This window comes from Vipera ursinii, assembly GCF_947247035.1.
Source record: "Vipera ursinii genome assembly, chromosome: 6".
Classification (NCBI taxonomy): domain Eukaryota; kingdom Metazoa; phylum Chordata; class Lepidosauria; order Squamata; family Viperidae; genus Vipera; species Vipera ursinii.
Window position 1 is genome coordinate 3,869,880 of NC_139515.1, and position 27,869 is coordinate 3,897,748.

Here is a 27,869-nt window from a genome sequence, read left to right on the forward strand (position 1 = left end):
TACCCAGTGGTGGGATTCAAATATGTGAACAACCGGTTCTCTGCTTGGATGCCGTTTCCGGAAGTCCGTTCTGGGCCTGGGCAGCAAAAAATTAGGTACCAGGGTTCTGCCAAACTGGTGCGAACCGGCTGAATCCCACCACTGTATCTATCTATCCGTCCGTCCGTCCGTCCATCCACCCACCCATCCATCCATCCGTCTGTCCGTCCGTCCATCCGTCCAGTGGTGGGATTCAAATATGTGAACAACCGGTTCTCTGCATGGATGCTGCTTCCAGAAGTCCATTCTGGGCTACCAATTCTGCCAAACTGGTGCAAACTGGCTAAATCCCTGGTGGAGCTAGAGCCTTGGTGGCGCAGTGGGCTAATGCCTCCTTAAGTAACACCAGCTGCCTGCCATTAGTGCAGGTTCGAGTCCCACCAGGCTCAAGGTTGACTCAGCCTTCCATCCTTCCGAGGTAGGTAAAATGAGGACCCAGATTGTTGGGGGCAATTAAGCTGACTTTGTAATAATGCCGCTTGGGGTGTGTGTGTGAAAGCCCTAATAAGCAGGCATATACATAGAATGAAGGCTACTGCTAAGCACATTGATTTGTGCTTCTTAGATTGTAAGCCGCCCTCAGTCTCCAGAGAAGGGCGGGATATAAATGGGATTAAAAAAAATAAATCCCACCACCATCTACTTCTGCAGAAGCCACCTGGGGCCATTGGTGGTCCTTACTATGCCAAATTGGGGCAGCACCTCACAACACAGCTTCATACTTAGCAGACAACTTGACCAGACCAGAGGTCTCCAACCTTTTGGGCACCGAGGACCGGTTCCGTGGAGAGAGGGTTTTCCGTGGACCGGAGGGGGGCGTGGTTTTGTGTGCTGCCTGCATCCCGCGGATGGGGCTTTGCTTATTTGTGCGGACCGGTTGCTGGCGTGTTGCGGACCGGGACCGGTCTACAGACCGGGGGTGGATCAGACATCTCTCAATGAAGAATGATATCCACCAGCCTATTTTTCGTTTCCCTCTAAATCAAGCACCACTTAGAAAGGGTTTTCCAAGATATTTGAAATGTCTTCAGCAATTACAGGGAGTGCTCGATTTACAACGGCTCCTTTAGTGACCGTTCAAAATGACGACGGCGCTGGGGGAAAAAAAGGTGACTTCTGACCGTTTTACACAGTTAAGACCTTTGCAGCATCCTGTGATCAAAATCCGGATGCTTGGCAATTGGTTCATACTTATGACGGTGGCTGTCTCCTGGGGCTTGCTTGCCAGAAGGTCGCAAAAGGGGATCACATCACACACACACGGGACACTGCAACCGTCAGGAGTCAGTTGCCAAGCGGTTGAGTTTTGATCATGTGACCATGGGGAAGGTTGCGACGGTTGTTAAGTGTGAAAAACGGTCGTAAGTCACTTTTTTCCCCAGTGCCGTTGTGACTAACAGTCACTAAACAAATGGATTTGTAAAATTGCCCTGCAAATGCAAGACAACCAATTATCTCAACACTGAACATTTAGAGAAGGAAGTGTAGATGGAGTAATCTGTGAAAAAATATTCCACAAGTCTTTATCTCCCTATTACTCTCTGCCTCTGTCTGTCTGTCTGTCTCTCTGTCTGTCTAGCCAGCCAGCCACCCATCTGTCTCTCTAGCCATCCATCCATCCATCCATCCATCCATCCATCCATCCATCCGTGTATCTATTATCTATCTATATCTGTCTCTCTCTCTCTGTATCTATCTCTCTATCTCTGTATCTGTCTGTGTATCTATATCTATCTTTGTCTGTGTATCTATCTCTCTATCTCTGTATCTGTCTGTGTATCTATATCTATCTTTGTCTGCGTATCTATCTCTCTATCTCTGTATCTGTCTGTGTATCTATATCTATCTTTGTCTGTGTATCTCTCTCTCTCTCTCTCTCTCTCTCTCTCTCTCTCTCTCTCTCTCTCTCTCACTGTATTGCTCCATTTACAATTTTGAGGAAACAATGATTTCCAAGCTTTATAAATTATATTATTATATATTTAACGTAATCTGAATCTTTAAGCGTACTGCTCAGCGGCTGAAAATTAAGTTCGCTCTTCTCTCTTGTCTTCTTCTCATTTCCCCACTTCTCCTTTTATTCATTTTTGGATTAAAAAAAAAAGGTGTGGGCTAAGGTTGCCGTGGTTCAAGAACGGTTGAGTCGTCTGCTCCTAGAGGAGTTGCATGTTCGCAAAGGTCAGATGCTCCAGGAAGAAAAAAGAATGACCCAAAATAAATAAATAAATAAATAAAATCCCATTAACTTTATCCAAAGCTCGCTTTCCTGTTCTCGCTATAGAAATAAAATGTTTTGGAAGCCAAGCTGTCATCGATCCCACTCATCTGATCCAACAGAGGGTTGCGAAGTGAGGCCAAAAGCATGCAACACTGTGATAAACCATATTTGCTGCTCTCCCCCCCCCCACTTTGGCTGCTAATGTTCTAGGACTCCTGTAGCTTCTCATTTTCTTGTCTCGTTATTATCAACAGATTGCTTCCTAAGTTAATTTCGTCTCTTCGGTTTTCCAAGAATTCAGCTACTTTCTTGTTATCTCACTGGAGATCTCGCGCCGCAGTGGGCTAGACAAGAAGTCAAATATCCTTCAACGATTTATTCTGCAAAAGAAAAAGAAAAAAAACCCACCAAAATATCATCTTATGCATCAGAGGTAATGAAAAACAGAAAGAAATTTATTAAGAGGCATTTCTCCCACTAGCTGACCATCAGGGCCCAAATCGTGCCACAGAGATCAACTGATGCTTCTGCAGATCTAGACTCTGTGGCATATAATGTACGTGGGTATATGCGTAGTTCCGTATTTAGTTATTTATTTTTGTCATATTTATGTGGGGCACATCGGAGGCGGTGACCCTTTCTTTGAGAGCTGTACACAACAAAAATTTCATTTTAACGTATGGCGATTAGTGTACATTCAGAGTGATAATAAAGTTATCGTTCACGTTCATTACTCATATATAACTATTCAACGGAGACATAGGTTTTCAGCCTGCTACGTGTTTCTATTCTGTATTCTTCAGAGCAACATTATGCTTAGCCCAAAATATGTGAGAAAAATGTATTATGGCCTTCCAAGCCAAAACATATCTACACCTATGTTGTATGTTTAAATGTGTGTTATTTATGTGTACAATTTGAGAGCAAGCAACTAAATTTCATTTTTAATGTGTGCCATTGTGCCCACAGTAAAAAAATGACAATAAAGATTATCTATCTATCTATCTATCTATCTATCTATCTATCTATCTATCTATCTATCTATCTATCTATCTATCTATCTATCTAGAATTTTAAATGTATCTATATGTATCTATCCAGAATTTTATATCTCTATCTATCTATCTATCTATCTATCTATCTATCTATCTATCTATCTATCTATCTATCTATCTATCTATCACCTATTGTAACATTCTTAACTGACCCCAAATTCCCTTCCTATTAAAACACCTATTTCAAAGTTTAAGGCTAACAAAGCAACTGAACAGTGTTGAAAAGCAACAACTTACCTATGTTTCATGGTGGAACGTCGATTTGAGAGCGAAGCTGAGATTACATTGAGTAGACAATGTGGCTTATTTAACTCTCTCCCAGTTGCTCATTTGTGTGTCGCCGGCTCAATTCATTACAGGAACTTGAGTGGATAAATGCTTTGTCTTTGCAAGGTCATGAAATGGAGAGACTCATCAAAAGAATTTCAGTTGTTTGGTGTGTTGTTGTTGTTGTTTTTTTGAATTACTGTTAACAACCACAAAGCTGCATAATAAATCTGAAAGATATTTTCACTCTTGATCCTGGTGTGGAATCGATTGTTACAAATATCACAATTCGATATCGGGGAGCGGTAGCAGCTAAGAGGATTTTCCCACCAACGAACATGAGAAAGAGTACAACTCAAAATTCCACAATTAACAAATTAATTACGGGATAATCCTTCCGGTCCAGCTGTCTCTTCTTTTTCCTTTTTTTTTTTTTACTTTAAAATGGAAGGCACCGCTTCGTCGTCCTCGTTGTTTTGTTTGTTGGAATGGAGGGACACAAATCTGTACTTCTTGCCTCCAAAATTATAATTATAAACCATCAGAGAAGTGTAGAAAGGAGAGCAGCCTTTTGGAATGACTTGTGTCATTGTTACGCTGCTTGACATTAAAGACAAGATTTATAGCCTTTAAGGGAACACCGGCCTGTCTGATATTATTGCAAATATCCCATTTTGCAATGTACCTTTTTTTTTTAAAATGTGCCTCGTTTTAGAACTTCTGTTGTGATAAACATGTAATCCGTATAATTTGGGGTCCGTGTGTATCCAGCGTCAGTACTTGACAACATCTATTATTGTATTCAGGAACCCTCACTGTACACTGTAGTATCCTCGGTGTACGACCACAATTAAGCCCCAAATGTCCATTGCTGAGGGAGACGGTTGTTAAGGGAATTTTGCTCCTTTTTATGACCTTTCTTACCAAAGATGTTAAGTGAATCGGTGCAGTTGTTCGCTTAGTAACCAGGTGGTTAAGCGAATCTGGCTTCCCCATTGACTCTGCTTGTTGAGACCGTCGCCAAAGGGGATCACATGACTCATAAATATGAGTCAGTGGTCAAGGATCTGATTTTGGGGGGATCATGTGACCAGCGAGGGGCTGCAACGGTCGTAAGTGTGAAAACAGTCGTAAGTCATTTTTTCCTGTGCCATTATAATTTCACTAGACAAACCGCCGTTACGTTGAGGACTATTCGCACCGTGATATAGACAGAAAGGCATTTGAGGGGACTGGAGGCTAAAACATATAAAGAACGGTTGCTGGAATTGGGTATGTCCAGTTTTAATGAGAAGGACTAGAGGTGGCATGATAGCAGCGTTTCAGTATCTCAGGGGCTGCCCCAAAGAAGAGGGAGTCAATCTATGCTCCAAAGCACCAGAAGGCAGGACAAGAAGCAACGGATGGAAACTAACCAAGGAGAGAAGCAACTTAGAACTAAGGAGAAACTTCCTGACTGTTAGAACAATTAACCAGTGGAACAACCTGCCACCAGAAGCTGTGGATGCTCCAACACTGGAAGTCTTTAAGAAGAGATTGGACAGCCATTTGTCTGAAATGATACAGGGTTTCCTGCCTGAGCAGGGGGTTGGACTAGATGACCTCCAAGGTCCCTTCCAACTTTATTTTCATCATCATCATCATCATCATCATCATCATCATCATCATTATTATTATTATTATTATTATTATTATTATTAATATAGCAGCAAAGGAAGCATTCTGCAGTGTGAGCTTTAACAACGCACAAATTTGCTGAATATGGCCAGATTCCTATTCTTTCTTTTCGCATTAAGCCTGGGCTAGCCCTTCTGCATCAGGGAAAGTGTGTGTCTCTCACTCAGAGATGTTGGTGTAGCCGTTGCATTTATTCTCCCGCGCATGTTAACTTTCTGGCTGGGGGGAGGGGGAGGGGGGGCGCACAAACTAGAAGGAAGCCGGATGAATCATTCAAAAATGAACGGGCTCATAAAAAAACATGTTACAGCCCCTAAACTGCTCAAACACTTTCATGCCCATTACCCAGACAAACCTGATTAACCTATTATTCTCTTTTTTCCTCCCTATTTTATCATTTTTTGTCTCTCCAGGACTTCTCCTCCTTTTAAGGGAGGCAGCATGTCAGAATCCCCTTCTACAGGACGCATGGTTAAGATTTGGGAGGGGAGCCCGTCTGCAACCATCCGCAACCCATACTTACCCATCCGCCCCCTTGGCAACATAAGGTACGTGTCGTCACCTGTGCACAGTTGCAGAGGAGTCCAACTCGAGCTTTACTCTGAAAAGATGGCTACCATCTCAGCACTGGGCAGTTTCAAGATGCCAAACAGGAAGTGTAGGAAAAGGAGAATATTGGTAGCTCAGGGTTGAAAAGAAGGCCCCTGGAGCCCTCGGGATTTGGCTGGTGTTTGGCAGACGTTTCATTACCCAACTACCCAAGATCATCAGTGCTAGAAGGGAGTGTGGTCTGTGGAATGGAGGGGAAGGAGAAGAGGAGGAGGAGGAGGACTGCGGGGTCCTTGGTGCTCTCTGAGCTGGGTGGTTTCCTTGCAGACGTTTCATTACCCAACTAGGGAACATCATCAGTGCTAGAAGGGAGAGGAGGAGGAGGAGGGGGAGAGGAGGAAGAGGAGAACTCTGGGGTCCTCAGGCTCTCTTGAGTTTGGTGGTTTCCTTGCAGACATTTCATTACCCAACTAGATAACATCAACAGTGCTAACTGTTTAGCACTGGTCTAGAGGAGGTCTAGAGGACTAACAGAATAACAAGAGTAACAGATCTGGAAGAGACCCTGGAGGTCTTCTAGGCCTGACTAGCACGGATGATGTTACCTACTTTGGGTAATGAAACATCTGCAAGGAAGCCACCAAGCTCAGAGAGGAGCAAGGACCATTCAGGGTAAGAAGAAGCATCTTCACCGAAGAGTTTCCAAAACAGAACTCGATTGCGTAACGTTGTAGCAACGAAAATGCTTACTTTTTGGCAAGTCTCCGGTGCTGGATGCTGAAACCGTCCTGCTCCTATCGTGGGATGCAGTGCTTTCTTCTCTTTCGGTTACGGTTGATTCTTCCGAAACCGCCAAACCACAAGCGACGGAATCTAAAGCTCCGGGGAACACCGAAGCTGAAAATTCAGAATATTGTGAGTCTGGAATGTTATGACGTCCGTTTGGCAATTCGCCGTTAAATTGTTCGTAAGAGCTGCTGTAGCTGTACTCGCTTTTGGCGTTGGGCTCGTCGAGGTTATATTGCTCGGCGTTTGTGCCTTCCTCCTCTTCTTCCTCTTCCTCCTCAATCTGCTCTTCCAGGGAGAAAGGGCCATCTATAATGTGGCCGTTGGTTTTGGGAGACTCTATCCAAGCGGGATCCGTGGACTCCGAGTTGGCCAGTTCTTCCTCCAGGTCCTCATCCTTCTCCGTGTCTTTTTCTTTTTCTGTGTCTTCTTTCTCATCTTGGTCTTCCGTGTCTCCTGAGGGATACAAAGGACAGAATAGAATTCTTTATTGGCCGAGTCTGGTGGGGCACACAATGAAACTGTCTCCTGTTCGTAAGCTCTCAGTGTGCATAGAATCATGATCACAAACAGGATTCATCATGAATCGTAAAATACAACACATTCATCATAAATCATAAGATGCAACACTTAGTGATAGTCATAGAGCACTGGCTAAGCAAACAATTGTACCAGGACAGGGGTCCCCAACCCCCGGTCTCTGGACCGGTACCGGGCCACGGCATGCCAGGAACCGGTCTGCACAAACCAGCAAAGGCCCATCCACGGGATGCAGGCAGCACACAAAATCACACCCCCTCCGGTCCGTGGAAAAACCTTTCTCCACGGAACCGGTCCCTGGTGCCCCAAAGGTTGGGGACCTCTGTACTAGGATAGTAAAAACACAGTATAAATTGTTAGATACAAGCAGCAAAGTTATAGTCATAGGAAGATAATAGGTAGGAAAGATGAGGAGTATCGTAGTAATACAGCTTTACTAAGTAGTTTGACAGTAGTTGTTGAACAGAGTGACGGCATGGGGGGAAAATGATACTATGTGGTTAAAAGCATCTTTTAAAATGCTAATTTTCAAGACGGGATCAAGAACACAGGCAATCCTCGACTTAAGATCACCAGCCCCAAATTTCTATTACTAAAAGCAAGAACCTTTTGTTAAGTGAGTTTTGCCCCGTTTTACGACCTTTCTTGCCACAGCTGTAAAGCGAATCACGGCAGTTGTTAAGTAACATGGTTTTTACAGTGAAATCTGGCTTCCCCATTGACTGGCTTTCCCAAGACCCAAGGACACTGCGACCGTCTTAAATAGGAGCCAGTTGACAAGCATTTGAATCATTCGGATCACATGATGAGGACGGTAGTCAAGGATTACCTGCGCTGCTCAGTTAACAAAGAGAAATCTTTCCTGTGTATAAAAAGGTAAAGGTAAAGGTTCCCCCGCACATGTGTGCTAGTCATTTCCGACTCTAGGGGCCGGTGCTCATCTCCGTTTCAAAGCCGAAGAGCCAGCGCTTGTCCGAGGACGTCTCCGTGGTCATGTGGCCGGCATGACTAGCACGGAACGCTGTTGCCTTCCCACCGGAGTGGTCCCTATTTTTCTACTTGCATTTTTACGTGCTTTCGAACTGCTAGGTTGGCAGAAGCTGGGACGAGTAACAGGCGCTCACTCTGTTACGCGGCACTCAGGATTCGATCCGCCAAACTGCCGACCTTCTGATCGACAAGCTCAGCGTCCAAACCCACTGAGCCACCGCATCCCTCTTTCCTGTGTATATAAATATGCATTTAATGCATCATAAATAGATGGGATGAACAAACTAACTTACCATCTTCATTCCCAGCTTCTTCGTCTGCTACTTCCTCTAATTCTACAGTTTTTAGTTTGACTTCAGGATGGTACTCATTGTCCTCTTGCTCGTTGGATGGGATAGTAGATGTTACATTTTCTTCTGTTTTTTTCCTCTCCGCTTCCCGTTCCAGTTCTTCTATTTCCTGCAAACGCTTTTCTAGCAGCTCAGCCTGCCTCTTTTGCTTTTTTTTTAGTTTCTTCTTTTTATTTTTAGATATCTTTCCAATCTGGAAGGGGAAAACAGAAAAAAAAAGAAAAGCACAAATCAGTTTGGAATCACACAACGCGATTAGTTTGTTAGGTGTCGCCAATCTGCTGATACATTATTACCCCTTACTGTACGAAAACACCGGAATCCTAGAGATCTAATTTTTATTTTTTGTGGAATAAAAAAAAACAAGCTTAATATGTGACACGGCCGTCTACCTGCTATCAACCAGCTTAAATCCACTTTTTTGGGGGGTGGGGAGGGGTGGGTTTCCAAACCATCTGCAAAAATCTGTCTGATAAAAATACAGCTCAATAGTAAAAGTAACCTCTCAATGGGAATACCAAGTTTAGTGCAGATCTAGTCCAAGGGTCTTCAAACTTGGCCCTTTTATGACTTGTGGACGCATCGCCCGGTGCGCTCACACAGAGAAGGCCTCCTCAGGGTACCGTCGGCTAGACAATGTCGGCTGGCGACCCCCCAGGGGGAGGGCCTTCTCTGTGGGAGCGCCAGCCCTGTGGAACCAACTCCCCTTTGAGCTCCGGTTGGCCCCGGATCTCCGGTCCTTTCGCCGCGACCTCAAAACTTTCCTTTTTCATCAGGCTGACCTGGACTGACGATAGGGTTTTTTTAAAAATGTTTTAATTTTTAATTGTTTAGTTAATTTATTTTGGGGCTGTTTATTTAATTTCTCTTAACTTTTGTATTGTTGTTTTTATTGTTGTTAGCCGCCCTGAGTCCTTCGGGAGATAGGGCGGCATATAAGTCCAAATAAATAAATAAATAAATAAATAAACTCCCAGAATTCCTCAGCCAGGCACACTGGCTGAGGAATTCTGGGAGTTGAAGTCCACAAGTCATCAAAGGGCCAGGTTTGAAGACACTCTGTTCTAGTCCCTTAGCCATGAAAGCCAGCTGGGTGACTTTGGTGTTTGTGTGTGGGGAAAACAGGAGGAAAGAGTACTGTGTGTGTTTGCCACCCTTGAGTTATTTGTAAAGCTAATAAAGGCAGGATACAAACAAAATTAATAAAGATTTATCTGTGGCCTCAAAGATAAAACAAAATTAATAAAATCAAATAAAAAAATGAAACAAAAGAAAATAAAAAATACAAATAAAATAAAATCTGAAATAAAATAAAATAATAAAATAAACAAAATAAAATATAATCTAAGCTAAGCTGAACTGAACTGAACTGAAATAATAAAATAAAATAAAAAATACGAATAAAATCTAAAATCAAATCAAATAATAAAATAAAAAACAAAATAAAATTTAAACTAAAATAATCTGAACTAAAATAATAAAACGAAACGAAACGAAATAAAATCTAAACTATACTAAACTAAAAACTAAATAAAAATAAAATAAATGTGCAGCATGGTGGTACAGGAGTTATTTATAACCCTCCGTCGTAGAATGTCGTGTTTTGAAGCTTTTGGGTAGCTGCTGTCCATTAAGACTTAATATGGAATCTTTCCTACAAAATAGAACCATGTCCCACTCGAAAGGTTAGTTTCTTGGAAGGGGCCAGCTGGCACGTACATTTTTCCAGCTGTCCAAACCGGGACGTAGGCTGGCGTTTCAATCTGCTTTTTTTCTTTTTCCATGTTAAGAATGCATTGTTTAAGAAATGCATGGTGGAGAGCTCGGTAGCTATCCGCATGGACGGTCTCATCTTAAATTTCCCACTCTAAATGCAGCTACTAAATTTATTTCAGCATTGAACTGATCCTGCCTAACAATGCCGCCGGCTTTCGCTCTTTTGTGACCATCGATATACCGTATTTATCGGCGTATAACACGCACCGGCGTATAAAACGCACCTCATTTTAAAAAGGAAATTTCAGCTGCAGCTTCGGATAATGGGTCATTAACATTATATCGGCGTATAACACGCACACATCATTTGCCCCCTATTTTCAGGAAGAAAAAGTGCGTGTTATACGCCGATAAATACGGTAAATGAGCAAAGCTACAGAGCTGAAGGAAAGCTGCTAAAAAAAAAAATCTCACCCAAGTCAACGTTGAGGATGAAAAGGGGGAAACGACACAGAGTGAGTGCTGTGTGCATTCCTTTACAGAAATAAATCCAATAAAGGCAACCACTCCAAAAAAAAAAAAATCCCTACACGGTCTTATTAAAAAATGTGCTAACTTAGCGAGATCCCTTCTCTCTCTTTTTTTTTTCCACCAACAGTTGTCGAAGTTTTCCCCTGCTTCACAAAAGCACTTTGTCATGAATTATGGAAATTTCATCTTCGAAGAAAAATATGTTGCGTAGCTATTTTGGGCGAGTGGCATTTTAATGCTTAACGGGAGACAGGAATGCACAGCAATACCAGAAGAAGTAAGTTATTATACACACCGCACATGCAATAAAAATTCAAGGTTTGCCTTCTATGAGGGATGGGATAAATCTCCAAAATAAATCCTCTGGGTCCTTGTCAAGTTTCCCCACCTATTTGTGCGTAGGAAACATATACAGGTCATCCTCAACTTACAACATTTCACTTAGTGACTGGAAAAAGTGACCTATGACCATTTTCCACACTTACAATCACTGCAGCATCCCCCCCTGGTCACGTGGTCAAAATTCAGATGCTTGGCAACTGACTCGTACTTATGACGGTTGCAGTGACCCGGGGTCCCCTTTTGGGACCTTATGACAAGCAAAGTCAATGGAGGAAGCCGGATTCACTTAACAACCGTGTTACTAATTTAAGAACCGCAGTGATTCACTTAACAAATGTGGCCAGGAAGGTCATAAAATGGGGCAAAAACTCACTTAAGAAATGTCTCGCTTAACAACAGAAATTTTGGGCTCCATTGAGGTCGTAAGTTGAGGATTACCTGTACTTAGTAGTTTTATTTAACCTAAGGGGCATAACCTGTTTTAAAATCCAATGGCAAATATAGTAACGCATGGCAAATGTTAGGCAAAAGACTTGACATCAGATAAGATTTATCAGTGAAGTTTAAAATGTTTGATCTTTCAACCATCCAAACAAAAGAATCAGATGCCTAATAACAATAATGCAACAGTACTTACAGGCTTTTGTTGTGGGGCAGTACTCACTAAAAAATAAAATAAGAGACAGCCAGAGTCACATTTAGGAATATTCAAGTGTATATTTAAAAAAATAGCAAACTATTTGACTCCGCCAGAGTCAAATTCTATTCTTCATTCTTTTATTCTGTTCTATTCTATTCCATTCTTCATTCTATTCTGTTCTGTTCTGTTCTATTCTAGTCTAGTCTATATTCTGTTCTATTCTGTTCCATTCTATACTCCATATTCTATTTTCTGTTCTATTATATATTCTATTCTATTCCATTCCTCATTATTCTATTCTATTCTCCATTCTTCTGTTCTATTCTCTTTTCTATTTTCTATTCTGTTTTATTCTATTCTATTCTATTCTATTCTATTCTATTCTATTCTATTCTATTCAGTGTCTAATAATAATAATAATAATAATAATAATAATAATAATAATAATAATAATAATAATAAGTTGGAAGGGACCTTGGAGATCATCTAGTCCACCCCTTGCTCAGGCAAGAAACCCTATACCATTTCAGGCAAGTGGCTGGCCAGTCTCTTCTTAAAAACTTCCGGCGTTGGAGCATTCACCACTTCTGGAGGCAGGTAGTTCCTCTGGTTAATTGTTCTCACTGCTAGGAAGTTTCTCCTTAGTTCTAGGTTGCTTCTCTCCTTGATTACTTTGCATCCATTGCTTCTTGTCCTGCTTTTAGGTGCTTTGGAGAATAGCTTGACTGCCTCTTCTTTGGGGCAGCCCCTGAGATATTGGAACACTGCTATCATGTCACCCCTCACTCTTCTCTTCGTTAAACTACACATACCCAATTCCAGCAACCGTTCCCTATATGTTTTAGCCTCCAGTCTCCCAATCATCTTTGTTGCTCTTCTCTGTATTCTTTCTAGAGTCTCAACATCTTTTTTACATCGTGGTGACCAAAACTGGATGCAGTATTCCAGGTGTGGCCTTACCAAAGCATTGTAAAGTGCTATTAGTACTTCACGTGATCTTGATTCTATCCCTCTGTTAATGCAGCCTAGCGCTGTGTTGGCTTTTTTGGCAGCTGCAGCACACTGCTGGCTCATATTGAAGTGATTGTTCACTAGGACTCCGAGATCTCTCTCACAGTTACTACTGTTGAGCAAGGTACCACCTATACTATACCTGTGCATTTGATTTTTCCTGCCTAAATGTAGAACCTTACTTTTTTCACCATTGAATTTCATTTTGTTAGATAGTGCCCAGTGTTCGAGTCTGTCCAGATCCTCCTGTATCTTAAGCCTATCTTCTGAAGTATTGGCTATTCCTGCCAGCTTGGTGTCGTCTGCAAATTTGATGAGTTCCCCATCTATCTCCTCATCCAAATCGTGGATGAAGATGTTGAAGAGCACTGGGCCCAGAACAGAGCCCTGGGGCACCCCACTACACACTTCCTTCCATGTAGATGCGGTTCCATTGAGGACCACACGCTGAGTACGGCCTGTCAGCCAGCTACGAATCCATCTGGTGGTGATGCTGTCTAACCCCCATTTTTCTATCTTATCAAGTAGTAGGTTGTGATCTACTTTATTTATTCTATTCTACATTCTATATGGTTTTTAATTACCCTGTAAACCGCCCTGAGTCCTTCGGGAAAGGGCAGTATATAAATGTAATAAAATAAATAAATAAATAAATATTCCTATTCTCTATATTCCGGAACAGATCAGAACAGATAACCTTTATTGTCGGTTTTTTTTACTGTGGGCACATTGGCAAACGTTAGAAATGAAATTTTGTTGCTTGCTCTCAAAAGTGTGCACATACATAACACACATTTAAGCATGCTATCTACAACGTACGTGTAAACCTACACCCTTATGTGCAAATAACATATAAACATTAATCGTGTGCGTGTGTGTGTGTTAAAAGAAATACACTCTTCTTCCTTTCATATTGCAAAGTGGCTGAAAATGTACACATTCCAATTAAGCGCCTTTAAAACACATTATTATTATTATTATTATTATTATTATTATTATTATTAATAATTATTCCCATTAAGTAACATTGACCCATTGCCTTCTTTGCTGAAAATAATAAGAAATCTCAAACTCCACCTGCAGAGCCCGAAGGAGGAGGAGCACCTGCTTTCTGCCACTCGGTAGCTTCCGCAGCCATTCTCCGCACGTAGGCGTCATCTACACACATCAGGATGTTTTCTGGCTTGATATCCGTGTGAATGATCTTACATTTGCTGTGAAGGTAATCTAAACCCTGCAACACCTGATTACAAAATATTCAGACAGAGAATAAGGGCATTACCATCAAAAAAACAGTGACGTGGGTCAGGATTCAACAGTTTTAGCACCAAGAGGAGTTTATTCATAGCCTTCCAGGTGTTGCTTAACTTCAGCATTACAAATAGGGCGACATTAAAAAAAAAATTTTTTCCCCAAAGTAATATTCTGAAAGTCGTGAGCCCTGGTGGCGCGGTGGTTAGAATGCGGTACTGCAGGCTACTTCTGCAGTTCGATCCTGACCAGCTCAAGGTTGACTTGGTCTTCCATCCTTCCGAGGTCGGTAAAATGAGGATCCAGATTGTTGGGGGCAATATGCTGACTCTGTAAACTGCTCAGAGAAGGCTGTAGGGGTATATAAGTCTAAGAGCTATCGCTTCCTTCCTTCCTTCCTTCCTTCCCTTCCTCCCTTATTATTCCTCTCTTATTCCCTTTTTTCATTGTCCTTCCTGGTGGCACAGTGGTTAGAAGGAAGTACTGCAGGCTAATTCTGCCCACTGCCAGGAGATCAATCCTGACCGGCTCAAGGTTGACTCAGCCTTCCATCCCTCTGAGGTCCGTAAAATGAGGACCCAGATTGTTGAGGGCGATTGGCAGATCTCTACACCACTTAGAGAGGGCTGTAAAAGCACTGTGAAGCAGTATATAAGTCTAAGTACTATTGCTATTCCTTCCTTCCTTCTTTACCTCCCTCCCTCCCTTCCCATTCCTCTCTTATTCCCTCTCTCATTCTCCTTCCTGGTGGCACAGTGATTAGAAGGAAGTATTACAGGCTAATTCTGCCAACTGCCAGGAGTTCGATCCTGACTGGCTCAAGGTTGTCTCAGCCTTCCATCCTTCCGAGGTCAGTAAAATGAGGTAGTCCTCAACTTACAAACACAATTGAGCAAATCTGCTACTAAGCGAAACAGTTGTTAAGTGAGGTTTTACAACCTTTCTGGCCACAGTTGTTAGATGAATCACTGCAGTTGTTAAGTTAGTTGTTAAGTGACTCTTCAGGCCCAGTCATAAATTGAGGAGTGCCTTTATTAAATGCTATGTAAGACTGGCTGAGACAAGCGCAAGGTCATTTCATGTACTGCTACATGTTGTAACATGCAGTTTGGGGGCTGTTAAGAATAATGTCAGCAACTAATTTTCTAAACTAGGTAAAGGTAAAGGTTCCCCCGCACGTGCGTGCTAGTTGTTTCCGACTCTAGGGGCCGGTGCTCATCTCCGTTTCAAAGCCGAAGAGCCAGCGCTTGACCGAGGACGTCTCCGTGGTCATGTGGCCAGCATGACTAGACGCCAAAGGCGCACGGAACGCTGTCACCTTCCCACCGGAGTGGTCCCTATTTTTCTACTTGCATTTTTACGTGCTTTCGAACTGCTAGGTTGGAGTGAGCACCTGTTACTCGTCCCAGCTTCTGCCAACAATTTTCTAAACTGCAGCTCCTCAAATATTCCTATTTCCAAGTATTAAGATCTCAGTGTTTTATAACTTTACACTCACGAGGAATTCCTGGACAAGTTTCTCCTTAACACCACAAATAGCTGGAAATAATGAAAAAAAAAAAGGGGGGAGGGGGGACTAAAAACACAATATTTCCAACTTCTGCCAAGCTTGCGACGTCACGTGACGTCGCACGACGTATCGGGACAGTTTTGCCATTGCCGGCAACGGGGTGGGCCTGGCTTCCGTGTGACACGTCCGGCCCGCGGGCCCAGCAGTTTTGACACCCCTGTGCTAGAGAATGACATATTAACACCTCAACTGACATATTCATACCGAAACCTTACCTGTTGTATTATACTTTTTACACAATGGATCGGAAGGCCCTGATAGCTGGACTTAATTATCCATTTTAAAAGGTGATGTCCGAGCACTTCAAAAACCATACAGACATCTGTTTTTCCATTAAGGATAAATGGCAAGGCATTTTATTGGCGTACAAGGAGGAAGGAGATATATGAACGGAGCCTATAGATTAACTTTATGAAATAAAATGCTTTAATAAAAGAGCGAGGGGAAAAAAATAAAGCTCATAATGTACGTAGAACATCCCTGTGACACCATCTCATGCGACTGCAAAAGGAATTTTCAGTCTAGTATAACCCGAAAGAGCATAAATTGTAGCAATGACATGTTATAAATAATTAGAATTATAACAGGGGTCTTCAAACTTGGCCCTTTTACGTGTGCCTGGCTGAGGAATTCTGGGAGTTGAAGTCCACAAGTCATAAAAGGGCCAAGTTTGAAGACTCCTGAATTATAAGGTAACATAGATCTGTTATAGAATCAACTGGTGTTTTTATTTAGTGAAAATGTATACGTTTGACTGTCAAAAGTAGACAATATGGAAACAGATGCATTCCCATAGATATAAACCTAGACCAACGTGCAAATATAAATATTACATTATACAAATTAAAGATTGCTAAATAAATATTGTATATTGTAATATAAACTTGCTAGCTGTATTTACGGCACTCAAGGGCATTTAGTTGAGAACCGTTTAGAACATGAACACTTTTATGTGGTCAATATTTTAAGAAAGCCTGGTTATTTTGAAAGATAAGTCCCGTATAAACCTGAATAATCTGAAATTTAAAGTCTTGTTTTCCGAAAATACAAAAATATTCAAATTATTACCAAAGTTATTTACCATATCGCCTATTTTAAAAAGCATAAAAATGGCAATTTTGGAGTTTTAGATGAAGATACAGGTGAGCACTCAAAAAAACAAATGGCTCTCTTGAATCGCTGTATGAAATGTCTGAACGATAGCTGAAATATCCCTATACTTTAAAAAATATTTATTTTTTAAAATAATAATAATAAAGTTGGAAAGGGCCTTGGAGGTCATCTAGTCCAACCCCCTGCTTTCTACAGTATTCCCTGCTATAATAATTCATTTTTAGAGAACTGACCCACTAACACAGCATAATATTCTGAAGGGGATGAACAAGTTTTTAATGTTATTTAATGCTTAAAAAGGGAAGACAGAAAAGATACGTATGCCGTTCAAGCCAGAAATTTTAAAGTCGTCAATTAATTGCACCACCATGTCTTTATTTGGATCGTTTGGATCACTTTCACGGACCTAAAAACAGAGAAACATCATGTTACATTTCAAATTCAGAAGCACCGACATTTATATCTTAACCACTTATTTTAAAGACAAGGCAGGTATCATGGTCCCAATAGATAAGACCAGTAAAAACTGAGCTCCTAAGTAAGAGGTTTCCTTAAAAAAAAACATATTTATTGGCTACAAATTATGGGCACGGTCAAAAGTGAAACCAAGACTGGAGGCGTAACTGTAGGTTATTATGAGAAAGAGTGGATATATTTAATTTTACATATATTAACTGCACCAAGAATTGTATTCGCTCAATACTGGAAAAATGAAGATCTACCAGCGAAGGAAGCGTTAATAAAAAAAAATTCTTAAGAGTGTGCAGAAATGGATAATTTGACATTGAAAATGAAAGAAAAAGAAGACTCAGGTTTTTTTTTTTAGAACATGGGATACTTTTTAGCATTGGCTAGAAAAACGAGGCAGAGAAAGGAACTTAATATGTATTAGTAAACTAGACATTGAAAGCCAGACGATATGTTGCTGACAATATTTTAAGCAGTTTGTGATTAGACAGATCGATAGAGAGATCGATAGAGATGATAGATAGATAGATAGATAGATAGATAGATAGATAGATAGATAGATAGATAGATAGATGATAGATAGATAGATAGAGTGTGTGTGTGTGTGTGTATGTGTGTGTGTGTGTGTAAGTCGTGATACTTACACACTTCAGCAATTTTATTTCATCCAAGGCTGTCTCCGTATAATGTTGAGCGCTTTTCACAACTTTCATTGCAACAAACCGTTTCCCCCTTTAAAAGAATAGTTAATATATATGTATATATATATTTACCAATATTATATTCTTTCTTCTATGTAAAGGAAGAAATAGAGAAACAAACTAAGTACAGGGTCACTACAAATGATAACAATGCAGGATCCCATCTGGATTGGTCAACCTGGATCAGAGGTTTAATCTTCTGAGCTTTTGGACTCATGCTGGAGACCATCTTCTGGAAACTTCTCTCTGTCCAGAATGTGTGCTTTGGTCTATTCCAGGGATAGGCAACCTTGGCTCCTTCATGACTCGTGGACTTCAACTCCCAGAATTCCTCAGCCAGCCTGGCTCAGCTTGGAAACCTCTCCCTTTCCCCTCAGCGCGGCTGGCTCAGGGATTCTGGGAGTTGAAGTCCACGAGTCATAAAAGAGCCAAGGTTGCCTACCCCTGGTCTATTCTATGTGTAATATTTATGAGGTGCCTTCCTATTGGTTGACTGGTCTATTGATGGCCAGTGATTGGCTGTCATTTCCTTGTGCTGCCATTGTAACTTCAAAAGGTCACTAAAGGAATGGTTGTAAGTCGAGGACCACCTGTGTTTGCTACGATTTCCCAACACCCAATGGCAGCATAAGGAAACAACAGTCAATCACCAGCCATCACCAGACCAATCAACCAATAGGAAAGCACCACAATAAATATTACAAATAGAAGTTCCCGGAGGATGGGCTCCAACACAAATCCGAAAGCTCAGAAGATTAAGCTTCTGGTCCTGGTGACAGACCCAGTTTGGATCCTGCAACATTATCCTGGAACACGTATGTTTGCTTTCATTCGTAACGGTAACGACATTTCAGCAAATGACAAAATGACAGCCGTAACCTTTTCTTCAACAATTTACCTTTAACTAATGGGATATAAAGTAAGTTTTTTAGCAACCCAATCAGAAGTATAATTACAGACTGGGGCTGCCTTCTGTAAAACAGATTCACTTCCTCTTAAACCACATTCCGTCAATAGTGTATAACGATCAATTTTTAGGCAAAGAGATTTCAATATATTGTACGTTTGATTAGGCAGCATTAACAAACATATAAATTGCTACATTCAGCAAACGCGCAGGTCACTTTATACATACATTGCAGTGGGGGGGGGTTGTGTGTGTGTTAGGCTACTCTGTCTGTCTAATTATCTATCTGTCTTTCTAATTATCTAATCTATCTATCTATTTAATCTTATCTATCAATTGAGGGCAAGAGAAGAAGGGGACGACAGAGAAGGAGGTGGCTGGATGGAGTCACTGAAGCAGTAGGCGTGAGCTTAAATGGACTCCAGAAGGTGGTAGAGGACAGGAAGGCCTGGAGGAACGTTGTCCATGGGGTTGCGATGGGTCGGACACGACTCCGCAGTTAACAACAATCTGTTTATATCTATCAATATTATCTATCTATCTAATCTAATTATCTACCTATCTAACTTATCTGTCTATCTATTTATCTAATTTATCTATCTAATCTATCTAATCTATCTAATTATCTAATCTATCTATCTATCTATCTATCTATCTATCTATCTATCTATCTATCTATCTATCTATCTACCTATCTATCTATCCGATAAAAACAAGAAGCAGAGAGAAAGAACAAAACTTACTGCATGTCCCAGCATAGCCAGACGGTAGAGAAGTGGCCCCATCCTAATTTTCTGATAACGTGATATCGACCATTGAAAAGATCTCCAATTTTCACTGGATGGTAGCCACCTTTTCAAAAAAAATAAAAGGATATAATTAAGGATATAGTTTAATTTGCAGCATTTCACTTATGTACGCAGGAAAGGATCTCAATATCGCCCGCCACCTACAGAATTGCAAATGTAAACATTTTCATAGACCTTTGCTGACTATAATGGAACAATTCTGAGAAGACATGCCTAAGATTGCACTGCTGGATTTAATTTGTTGTTCCAAAAATATCCGGCGACACACTTTAAAGATTTAATTGTATTCTGAAGCTTCATTGTATCATAATTGCAAAGACAGTAGCTAGGTGTATGAAAATATTTCATCCCTCAACTCCTCCATCCCTCCCCCCACCCACCCACCCATCCATCCACTCACTCACCCACCCACCCACTCACCCACTCACCCATCCATCCACTCACCCACCCACCCACTCACCCATCCATCCACCCACCCATCCATCCATTGATCCACCCACCCACCCTCACTCACTCACTCATCCACTCACCCACCCACCCATCCACTCACTCACACCCACCCACCCCCCACTCACTCACCCACCCACCCACTCACCCACCCATCCACTCACTCACTCACCCACCTACCCATCCATCCACTCACTCACTCACCCACCCACCCATCCATCCACTCACTCATCCACCCACCCACCCATCCATCCACTCACTCACCCACCCACCCATCCATCCACTCACCCATCCACCCACCCATCCACTCACTCACTCACCCACCTACCCATCCATCCACTCACTCACTCACCCACCCACCCATCCATCCACTCACTCATCCACCCACCCACCCATCCATCCACTCACTCACCCACCCACCCATCCATCCACTCACCCATCCACCCACCCACCCACTCACTCACTCACCCACCTACCCATCCATCCACTCACTCACTCACCCACCCACCCATCCATCCACTCACTCATCCACCCACCCACCCATCCATCCACTCACTCACCCACCCACCCATCCATCCACTCACCCATCCACCCATCCATCCAGTCACCCACCCACCCACCCATCCATCCACCCACCCATCTATCCATCCATCCAAATCTCCATCCATCCATCCAGTATATAAATCTACCCATTTGTCCAAAAAATCTGGGTGGTGAACCCAATAAAAATAAGACGTTTCATTGCCCAACAAAGCCAAATAAAACCAAACTGAAGTTCAGTAAAACATAAACCCACTAAGCACCTGCACCCCTATCACAGCTCTCCAAGGTAACAAATTTCCAATTGCTCTGCCTTCATTTCAGTGGAAAGTTCCCTGCTTCCATTCCTTCTACCAAGGCTTTATCAATGCAACACTTTAATACCAGTATTCAATTCTTGATGTACTAGGCCGCACTTTAGTGAGCTGGATGAAATTGGGGAGGGGAGAAACTTCGCTTAGATAAAATCCCCTTTTGGTATTTTACGGATCCACAAAATACATCAAACGCTCCCCAGGTTACATTACAGTACCATTCTATACCGGTGCAAAGTCTGATTTATCATTTTACTACATGCAAATAATATACTCATTCAAATCGAACGAACATTCAGTATTAACAGAACCCCCACCACATTAACTGATTAAAATGAGAGCTTATTTTATTAGATAGCATATCAGCATTTCCCTATCAAAGGCTGTTATATTGTATTAGATCAATATATATAACTTGTTCATCCCTGATCTAAATTCTCTGTGACAACCACGAAGAACACATCTGGATAATTGCAGCCAAGCTATGAATTAATTTATTTTCTAAATCTGAAATTCTTCCTGTTGTAATTTTTTTTTTAAAAAAAAAAAAGGCAAATCCGTTCATTAAAAAGCAAACTGGAGGTCACAAACAGTGCAGAAAGAAAAAAGGGGGGTTATTAACATCTGAAAAACACCTCCTACGTGATCAGGAAAAGCTTTCACTTTTCAATGCTTCTTCAAAACATCTGCCTTTTAAAAAGTTAGAGCATTTAATTCTTCATTTATTTATTTTTTCAGAGAAGCTTCGCTAGTGATATAAACTGTCAATTCATCTTACAGTACGGACTATCGGACAAGCCTCGAGGGAGACTACGAAAGGAAGAATTTGTCCAAAATCTGGCACTCCCCACCGTCCAGTCAGAGCTGAAGAAGCTTCTGGGAGGAGAAGCGAAACGTTTTCAAAAGGAACATAAGAAAGTCCCGTTGCCTCCTGGAAAAAAAAAATCAGCTTTGTCCAAAATCCATCCGGACAGATCACTTTCAATCTGCCTGTCAAGGAGGATTAATACATGCAATGGAAAACGTGAAGACAGAAAAACGCACTAAAATACGTGTTGTCATTTGAGATACTATTTAGTATTTGCAATCAGAACGTAAGCACACACTAGGGCAGGGGTAGGCCACTTTGGCTCTTTTATGACTCGTGGACTTCAACTCCCAGAATTCCTGAGCCAGCCGTCCTGAGGGAAAAGGCAGAGTTTCCAAGCTGAGCCATGCTGGCTCAGGAATTCTGGGAGTTGAAGTCCACGAGTCATGAAGGGGCCATAGTTCCCCCATGCTGGCTGAGGAATTCTGGGAATTGAAGTCCACGAGTCATAAAAGAGCCAAGGTTGCCTACCCCTGGCCTAGGCCTAGGCCGCTCTATGACTCGTGGACTTCAACTCCCAGAATTCCTGAGCCAGCCAGGCTGAGGGAAAAGGGAGAGGTTTCCAAGCTGAGTCATGCTGGCTCAGGAATGCTGGGAGTTGAAGTCCACGAGTCATAAAAGAGCCAAGGTTGCCTACCCCTGCACTAGGGTCATTGAAAATCTACTTAAATAGATAAGTAATCCTGGCCGGCCTTCATTTTTATTTATTTTGTAACCTGTTCAACCATTTTTAAAAATCTGCACCCGCTAATGTTAACCTCTCCTCATATACATTCAGAATTTTCACACACTGCTCTTACGTAACATTATCTTAGCGGCGATAAAAGAAAAATCAGCTGACGTTATTTTAACAAGTCTATATTCCTGAATGGCAAAAAAAACCCATAAAAAATTATTAAAATGTGACATTCAGCATCAATTCTATCGCTCTTTTAAAAAGAGCTTTTTTTTTTTTGTAACAACAGGGCCACAAAGCCAAGAGTGAAATGTTTCACGGGATGACTGACTGGTTTTGAAAGGCAAGAAGCAGAAATACAGTGACGATTGCTTTCCAAAAGTACCTCTTGAATGCGCCATTATTTTAAGCTGGCAAATGGGGGGGAAAAATTCTTGCCTTTGTTAACTCAGTGAATAAGAGACATCTGCAGAGTCTAGAATTAAAAAAAAGAGCTAAAGAAAAGCAAAAGTCTAGCCCGCCAATCAAAAGACAGGTGCACCTGTGGCGCACAAACTGTACAGGAGTTTCCAACTGTTCCAAGCACATCTGGGGCTGCTATTTATTTACTTACTGTTCTGGGCACATCTGGACAGCTATTTACTTAAAGATAAAGGTAAAGGTTCCCCCGCACATACGTGCTAGTCGTTTCCGACTCTAGGGGCCGGTGCTCATCTCCGTTTCAAAGCCGAACAGCCAGCGTTTGTCCGAGGACATCTCCGCGGTCATGTGGCCGGCATGACTAGACGCCAAAGGCGCACGGAACGCTGTTCCCTTCCCACCGTAGTGGTCCCTATTTTTCTACTTGCATTTTTACGTGCTTTCGAACTGCTAGGTTGGCAGAAGCTGGGACTAGTAACAGGCGCTCACTCTGTTACGCGGCACTCGGGATTCGACCCGCCAAACTGCCGACCTTCTGATCGACAAGCTCAGCGTCCTAACCCGCCGAGCCACCGCGTCCCTTAGGCTATTTACTTACTTATTACTTAATCGATTGAACGGAGGGGTCCTTGGTGCTTTCAAACCTCAATGGTTTTCTGGCAGACATTTCCTTATCCGAACTAGGTAACATCATCAGTGCTAGCAAGGAATGAGCTTTGCTCTCAATTTCTAGTGCAGGGGTCCCCAACCTCCGGTTCGTGGACCAGGACCGGGCTGCAGCACGCCAGCAACCGGTCTGCACAAAAAAGCAAAGCCCGAACTGCACAGAAAACCACACACACACACACCTGGTCTGGAGAAAAACGTCTCTCCACGGAACCGGTCCCTGGTGCCCGAAAGGTTGGGTACCTCTGTTCTGGTGGGTTGTCTAGTTCGGTGATGAAACACTGGGCAGGAAAGTAACCAAATCCAGAGAGCGCTAATTAATTAATTTCATCCAAAGACTGCCCATTTCACTCACAGAATGACTCTGGGCTGACTACACCGAAAAATATTGCTTCCTCTTTTCCCCCATCTGATTTGGAAAGCAAGAGAAAGCAAGAACTCAGAATTGCTTGCAGAGGTTCTTCAAACTACCCTTCACTAGGATTAATCAAATGAGAGAGGTTTTTTTTTTAATACTCATCGCCTACCTATTAAAAGTCATTTAATGAATCAGTGTCGCTAACAAGCCGAAATCCTGCAATCCAAAACTGGAATCAGACATTATATATGTATGAAACACACATGCGCTACTGTTGGGAAATAGTTAAAAGTATATGTACAGTTAGTACCTCGGTACTCATTGTTCATTGATTCTGGGAGGCACAACGAGTACCAAAAACGATGAGTATCAAACAAATGTTTTCCCCATAAGGAATAATATAGTGAGTCACAAGGCAGCCGACACGGAAAAATGCTAGCTTGTGGGCTGAGTACCGAACAAACGACGAGTAGCGGGACAAAAGTTTCACATCAAAATGCATCGAATACCAAATTTGATGAGTTCCAAAGTACCACTGTATAAGAAGACTATATGCTATTTCAGCCATAACATGGGAAGGTGTTACGATACTGAGTCTCAGCCATTCATGCTTCCTTGTTAGGTTAAAGAGACTGTTGGTTCAGTGCCAAGACATACAATAAAGCAGGGCTGCCCAACCCTCAGGTCCACAGACCAGTACCGGGCCACGGCATGGCAGCAACAGGGCCGCACAAACAAGCAAAGCCCCATCCGTGGGATGTAGGCAGCACACAAAACCAGGCCCCCTCCGGTCCACGGAAAAACCTCTCTCCACAGAACCGGTCCCTGTTGCCCAAAAGGTTGGGGACCTCTGCAATAAAGCACAGTGTTAAGTCAAGTGTACGAGGAAAAGCGAGAAGATGGAGCATCAACTGAAGTTACGATAACTTTAAGTCAGAGGCCTCCAAACTCTGTTCTCGGTTGGCGGACCGGAAGGAAAGGGAGGGGGAAGCATTTTACACTTGCAGGGGCGCACACACACACACAAACAGGGCCATGAGCACGCACAATGGTTGTGCTAGCACTCATCTGACACTTGCTAGCACTGTCCCATTTTTGCCACACAGTGCCCCATTTTTGCCGCACGGTGCCCCCTCTGCTAGCGAGAGAGGGGGCAAGTGTGCGCGCGCACACACGCGTGCGCACACTGGCCAGCCTGTTCCACGGTCTGGTGGCCAAGAGGCCACGGTCCGGTAGTAGGCCGTGGATCACAGGTCGGGGACCCCTGCTTTAAGTAACTCCTGTCTCAATGGCCCATCAGATAATTTTCAAGGACTTTCCTGATCGTAGAATAAGAAAATTATCCTAAACTAATTATTCAGAACTTAACCAGAGAGAGGAAAGATGGAAAAGTCAAGATATGAATGAAATGACTTCGCGTAACATTGGCGATTCATCACGACTCCTGCTAATTTCTAATTTAATTTTAGAAATGCTATCACGGGTTTTTCAAGGAATATATACCCATGTTGACATATTCCAGTTACTAGTGATCACCAAATAGGTGGTGATGTTGCATGGGTGTTTTTACTGCGTACCACTCAGTCACAGAGTGAACGGCATGACGAATTGAATAAAATTAATAAGTACATTTTTAAAGTCTAGGGGTGATTTAGGCTAAAGAAGATAATTAACAAATGGAACGCCCTAAGTACAGATAGCCTTCCATTACAACAATTCATTTAGTGACCATTCAAAGTTACGGCAGCACTGAAAAAAGGCGACTTATGACCATTTTTCACACTTACAACGTTTGGGTCATGTGATCAAAATCCAGACTCTGGGCAACCGACTCGCATTTATGATGGTCGCAGTGTCCCGGAGGTTGTGTGATCCCCTTTTGCGACCTTCTGACAAGCCAAGTCAATGGGGGAAGCCAGATTCACTTAACAACCATGTTACTCATTGAACAACTGCAATGATTCATTTAGCAAACGTGGCAAAAAAAACCATCGTAAACTGGGGGAAAATTAACAAAGCTCTCACTTACCAACAGAAATTTTTGTTGCAAATCGAGGACTAACTTTAGACACTATCTTCAATAATGTGATTGTATTCTTACTCCTTAGTCCCCCCAACAACTGCAAACTACTAGGAGTTTGGAAGGTAAAGATTCAATTGATACACACACACACACACACAGATTTTATATTAATAACTTTCCAAATGATGTGTGTGTGTGTGTGTGTGTGTGTGTGTGTGTGAGAGAGAGAGAGAGAGAGAGAGAGAGAGAGAGAGAGAGAGAGAGAGAGAGAGAGAGAGAGATATTAGAAACAAAAGGATCAAACACCAGGATAAACACCAGGATAAATATAAACAAAACTGTTTAATATACAAAACCACTTAGCTTTCGTTGGCAGTTGTCAGAGGAGTTCACTCTATTTTTATCCTGGTGTTCGATTCTTTTCTTTCTAAGATGCACATACCCAGGATTCGTATTTTTAGTGTGATCAAGCACACACAAACACACAAACACACACACACACAGAGAGAGAGAGAGAGAGAGAGAGAGAGAGAGAGAGAGAGAGAGAGAGAGAGAGAGAAAGGTAAAGGTTCCCCCGCACATGTGTGCTAGTCGTTTCCGACTTTAGGGGCCAGTGCTCATCTCCATTTCAAAGCCAAAGAGCCAGCGCTTGTCCGAGGACGTCTCCGTGGTCATGTGGCTGGCATGACTAGACGCCAAAGGCGCACGGAATGCTGTTACCTTCCCACCGGAGTGGTCCCTATTTTTCTACTTGCATTTTTACGTGCTTTCGAACTGCTAGGTTGGCAGAAGCTGGGACAAGTAACAGGCGCTCACTCTGTTACGCGGCACTCGGGATTCGACCCGCCAAACTGCCGACCTTCTGATCGACAAGCTCAACGCCCTAACCCACTGAGCCACCGCGTCCCCTTAGATAGATAGATATGTTCAATTACTTAAACACTTAATAAAGTTCTTGCATGTATTTTCCACAGTCCAGAATTAAAGGATAAAGAATTACTACTAATTGAGGCTCTTTTTATGTAATTAACAAGGCTTTTTTTAAAAAAAAAACTTAGGAATTTGGATTCTGGATTTTTAGCCTCAAAATGATGTAAGCATCCAGTTGTCCCAACGGTGCTTTTCAAAAAGGCTGATGGACTTTCTAGTTTTGTCCTTAAACTTTTCGCTTCTCATCCGAGAAGCTTCTTCGGTTCTGACTGAAGGTTTTCCAGGGTTAACAAACAAACAAACGAGAAAGTCCGGTTGCCTTTTGAAAAAGCATCTTTGGGACAGCCGTGATCTGGATTGATTGATAAGTCTCCACGGGCATCTAAGCATCCGGTTCTAATAATTAATCCCGTTATTTTTACCAACTAACCTTTGCAATAGTCTGCAGGATCTTCCTGTTCTTCATCATCGGATCCTAGAATTTCTTCCTCCGGTTCCGGCGGGGTCGGTTCTGGCAACGGTGGTGGAGGAGGAGGAGGTGGTGGTGGCGGTGCAGAGGGAACTTTTTGTGGAGGCTCTGGCCTACAAATAAAATATATGGATATATATATATATACATATATATACACATACATATGTATGTATGTATGTTCAGAAAGTCAAACGCTGGAGCAAATTTCCAAGAGCTTCCTCTTTTCCTGGCTTTTAATTCAAACATTCCTTAGGAAAGAGGATAATTTATTCTGTGCGGGCTACAGAAATGAATCTGGAAATGCTACGGGACACAGCAGGAATTTTGTAAAAAACAAACAAACAGCGGGTTGGTATGTAGGATTTAAAGTGCAGGCGCAGACAGATAAAATCAGATTAAAAGACGGGAGAGAAGCCACTAGCTCCTGTTCCTGACCTGGTCGGTATAAACTACAGTCTTTTGAATAAAATGGTACTTCCGGATCCAAACTGGGTCGGTCACTGGGACCGCAGGTTTTGGTCTTCCGAGCTTACGGACCCGTGCTGGAGCCCGTCCTCAGGGAACGTGTCTCTCACCAGAATGTGTGCTGTTCTGGATGTGGGATTTATAGTGTCTGTTGTATGTG

The 27,869-nt window shown here is 42.3% G+C and overlaps 1 protein-coding gene and 1 long non-coding RNA gene across 2 annotated transcripts in view; both read right to left on the bottom strand.

Annotated features, from left to right (window-relative positions):
- SRPK2 (SRSF protein kinase 2) overlaps positions 1–27,869 on the bottom strand; it is a 122,513-nt gene that overhangs the window by 19,083 nt on the left and 75,561 nt on the right. Inside the window, 9 exon segments of the mRNA XM_083365838.1 lie at positions 6,556–7,047; positions 8,415–8,664; positions 11,698–11,723; positions 13,789–13,954; positions 15,748–15,854; positions 16,964–17,051; positions 17,758–17,845; positions 19,465–19,573; positions 27,203–27,354. Of these exon segments, the coding sequence (XP_083221964.1) occupies positions 6,556–7,047; positions 8,415–8,664; positions 11,698–11,723; positions 13,789–13,954; positions 15,748–15,854; positions 16,964–17,051; positions 17,758–17,845; positions 19,465–19,573; positions 27,203–27,354 (1,478 nt within the window).
- LOC310642302 lies at positions 1,985–4,791 on the bottom strand. The gene is made up of 2 exons (XR_014492882.1): positions 3,550–4,791; positions 1,985–2,637 (listed from the first exon to the last, which is right to left on the bottom strand). It is a non-coding gene; the product is annotated as an uncharacterized lncRNA (long non-coding RNA).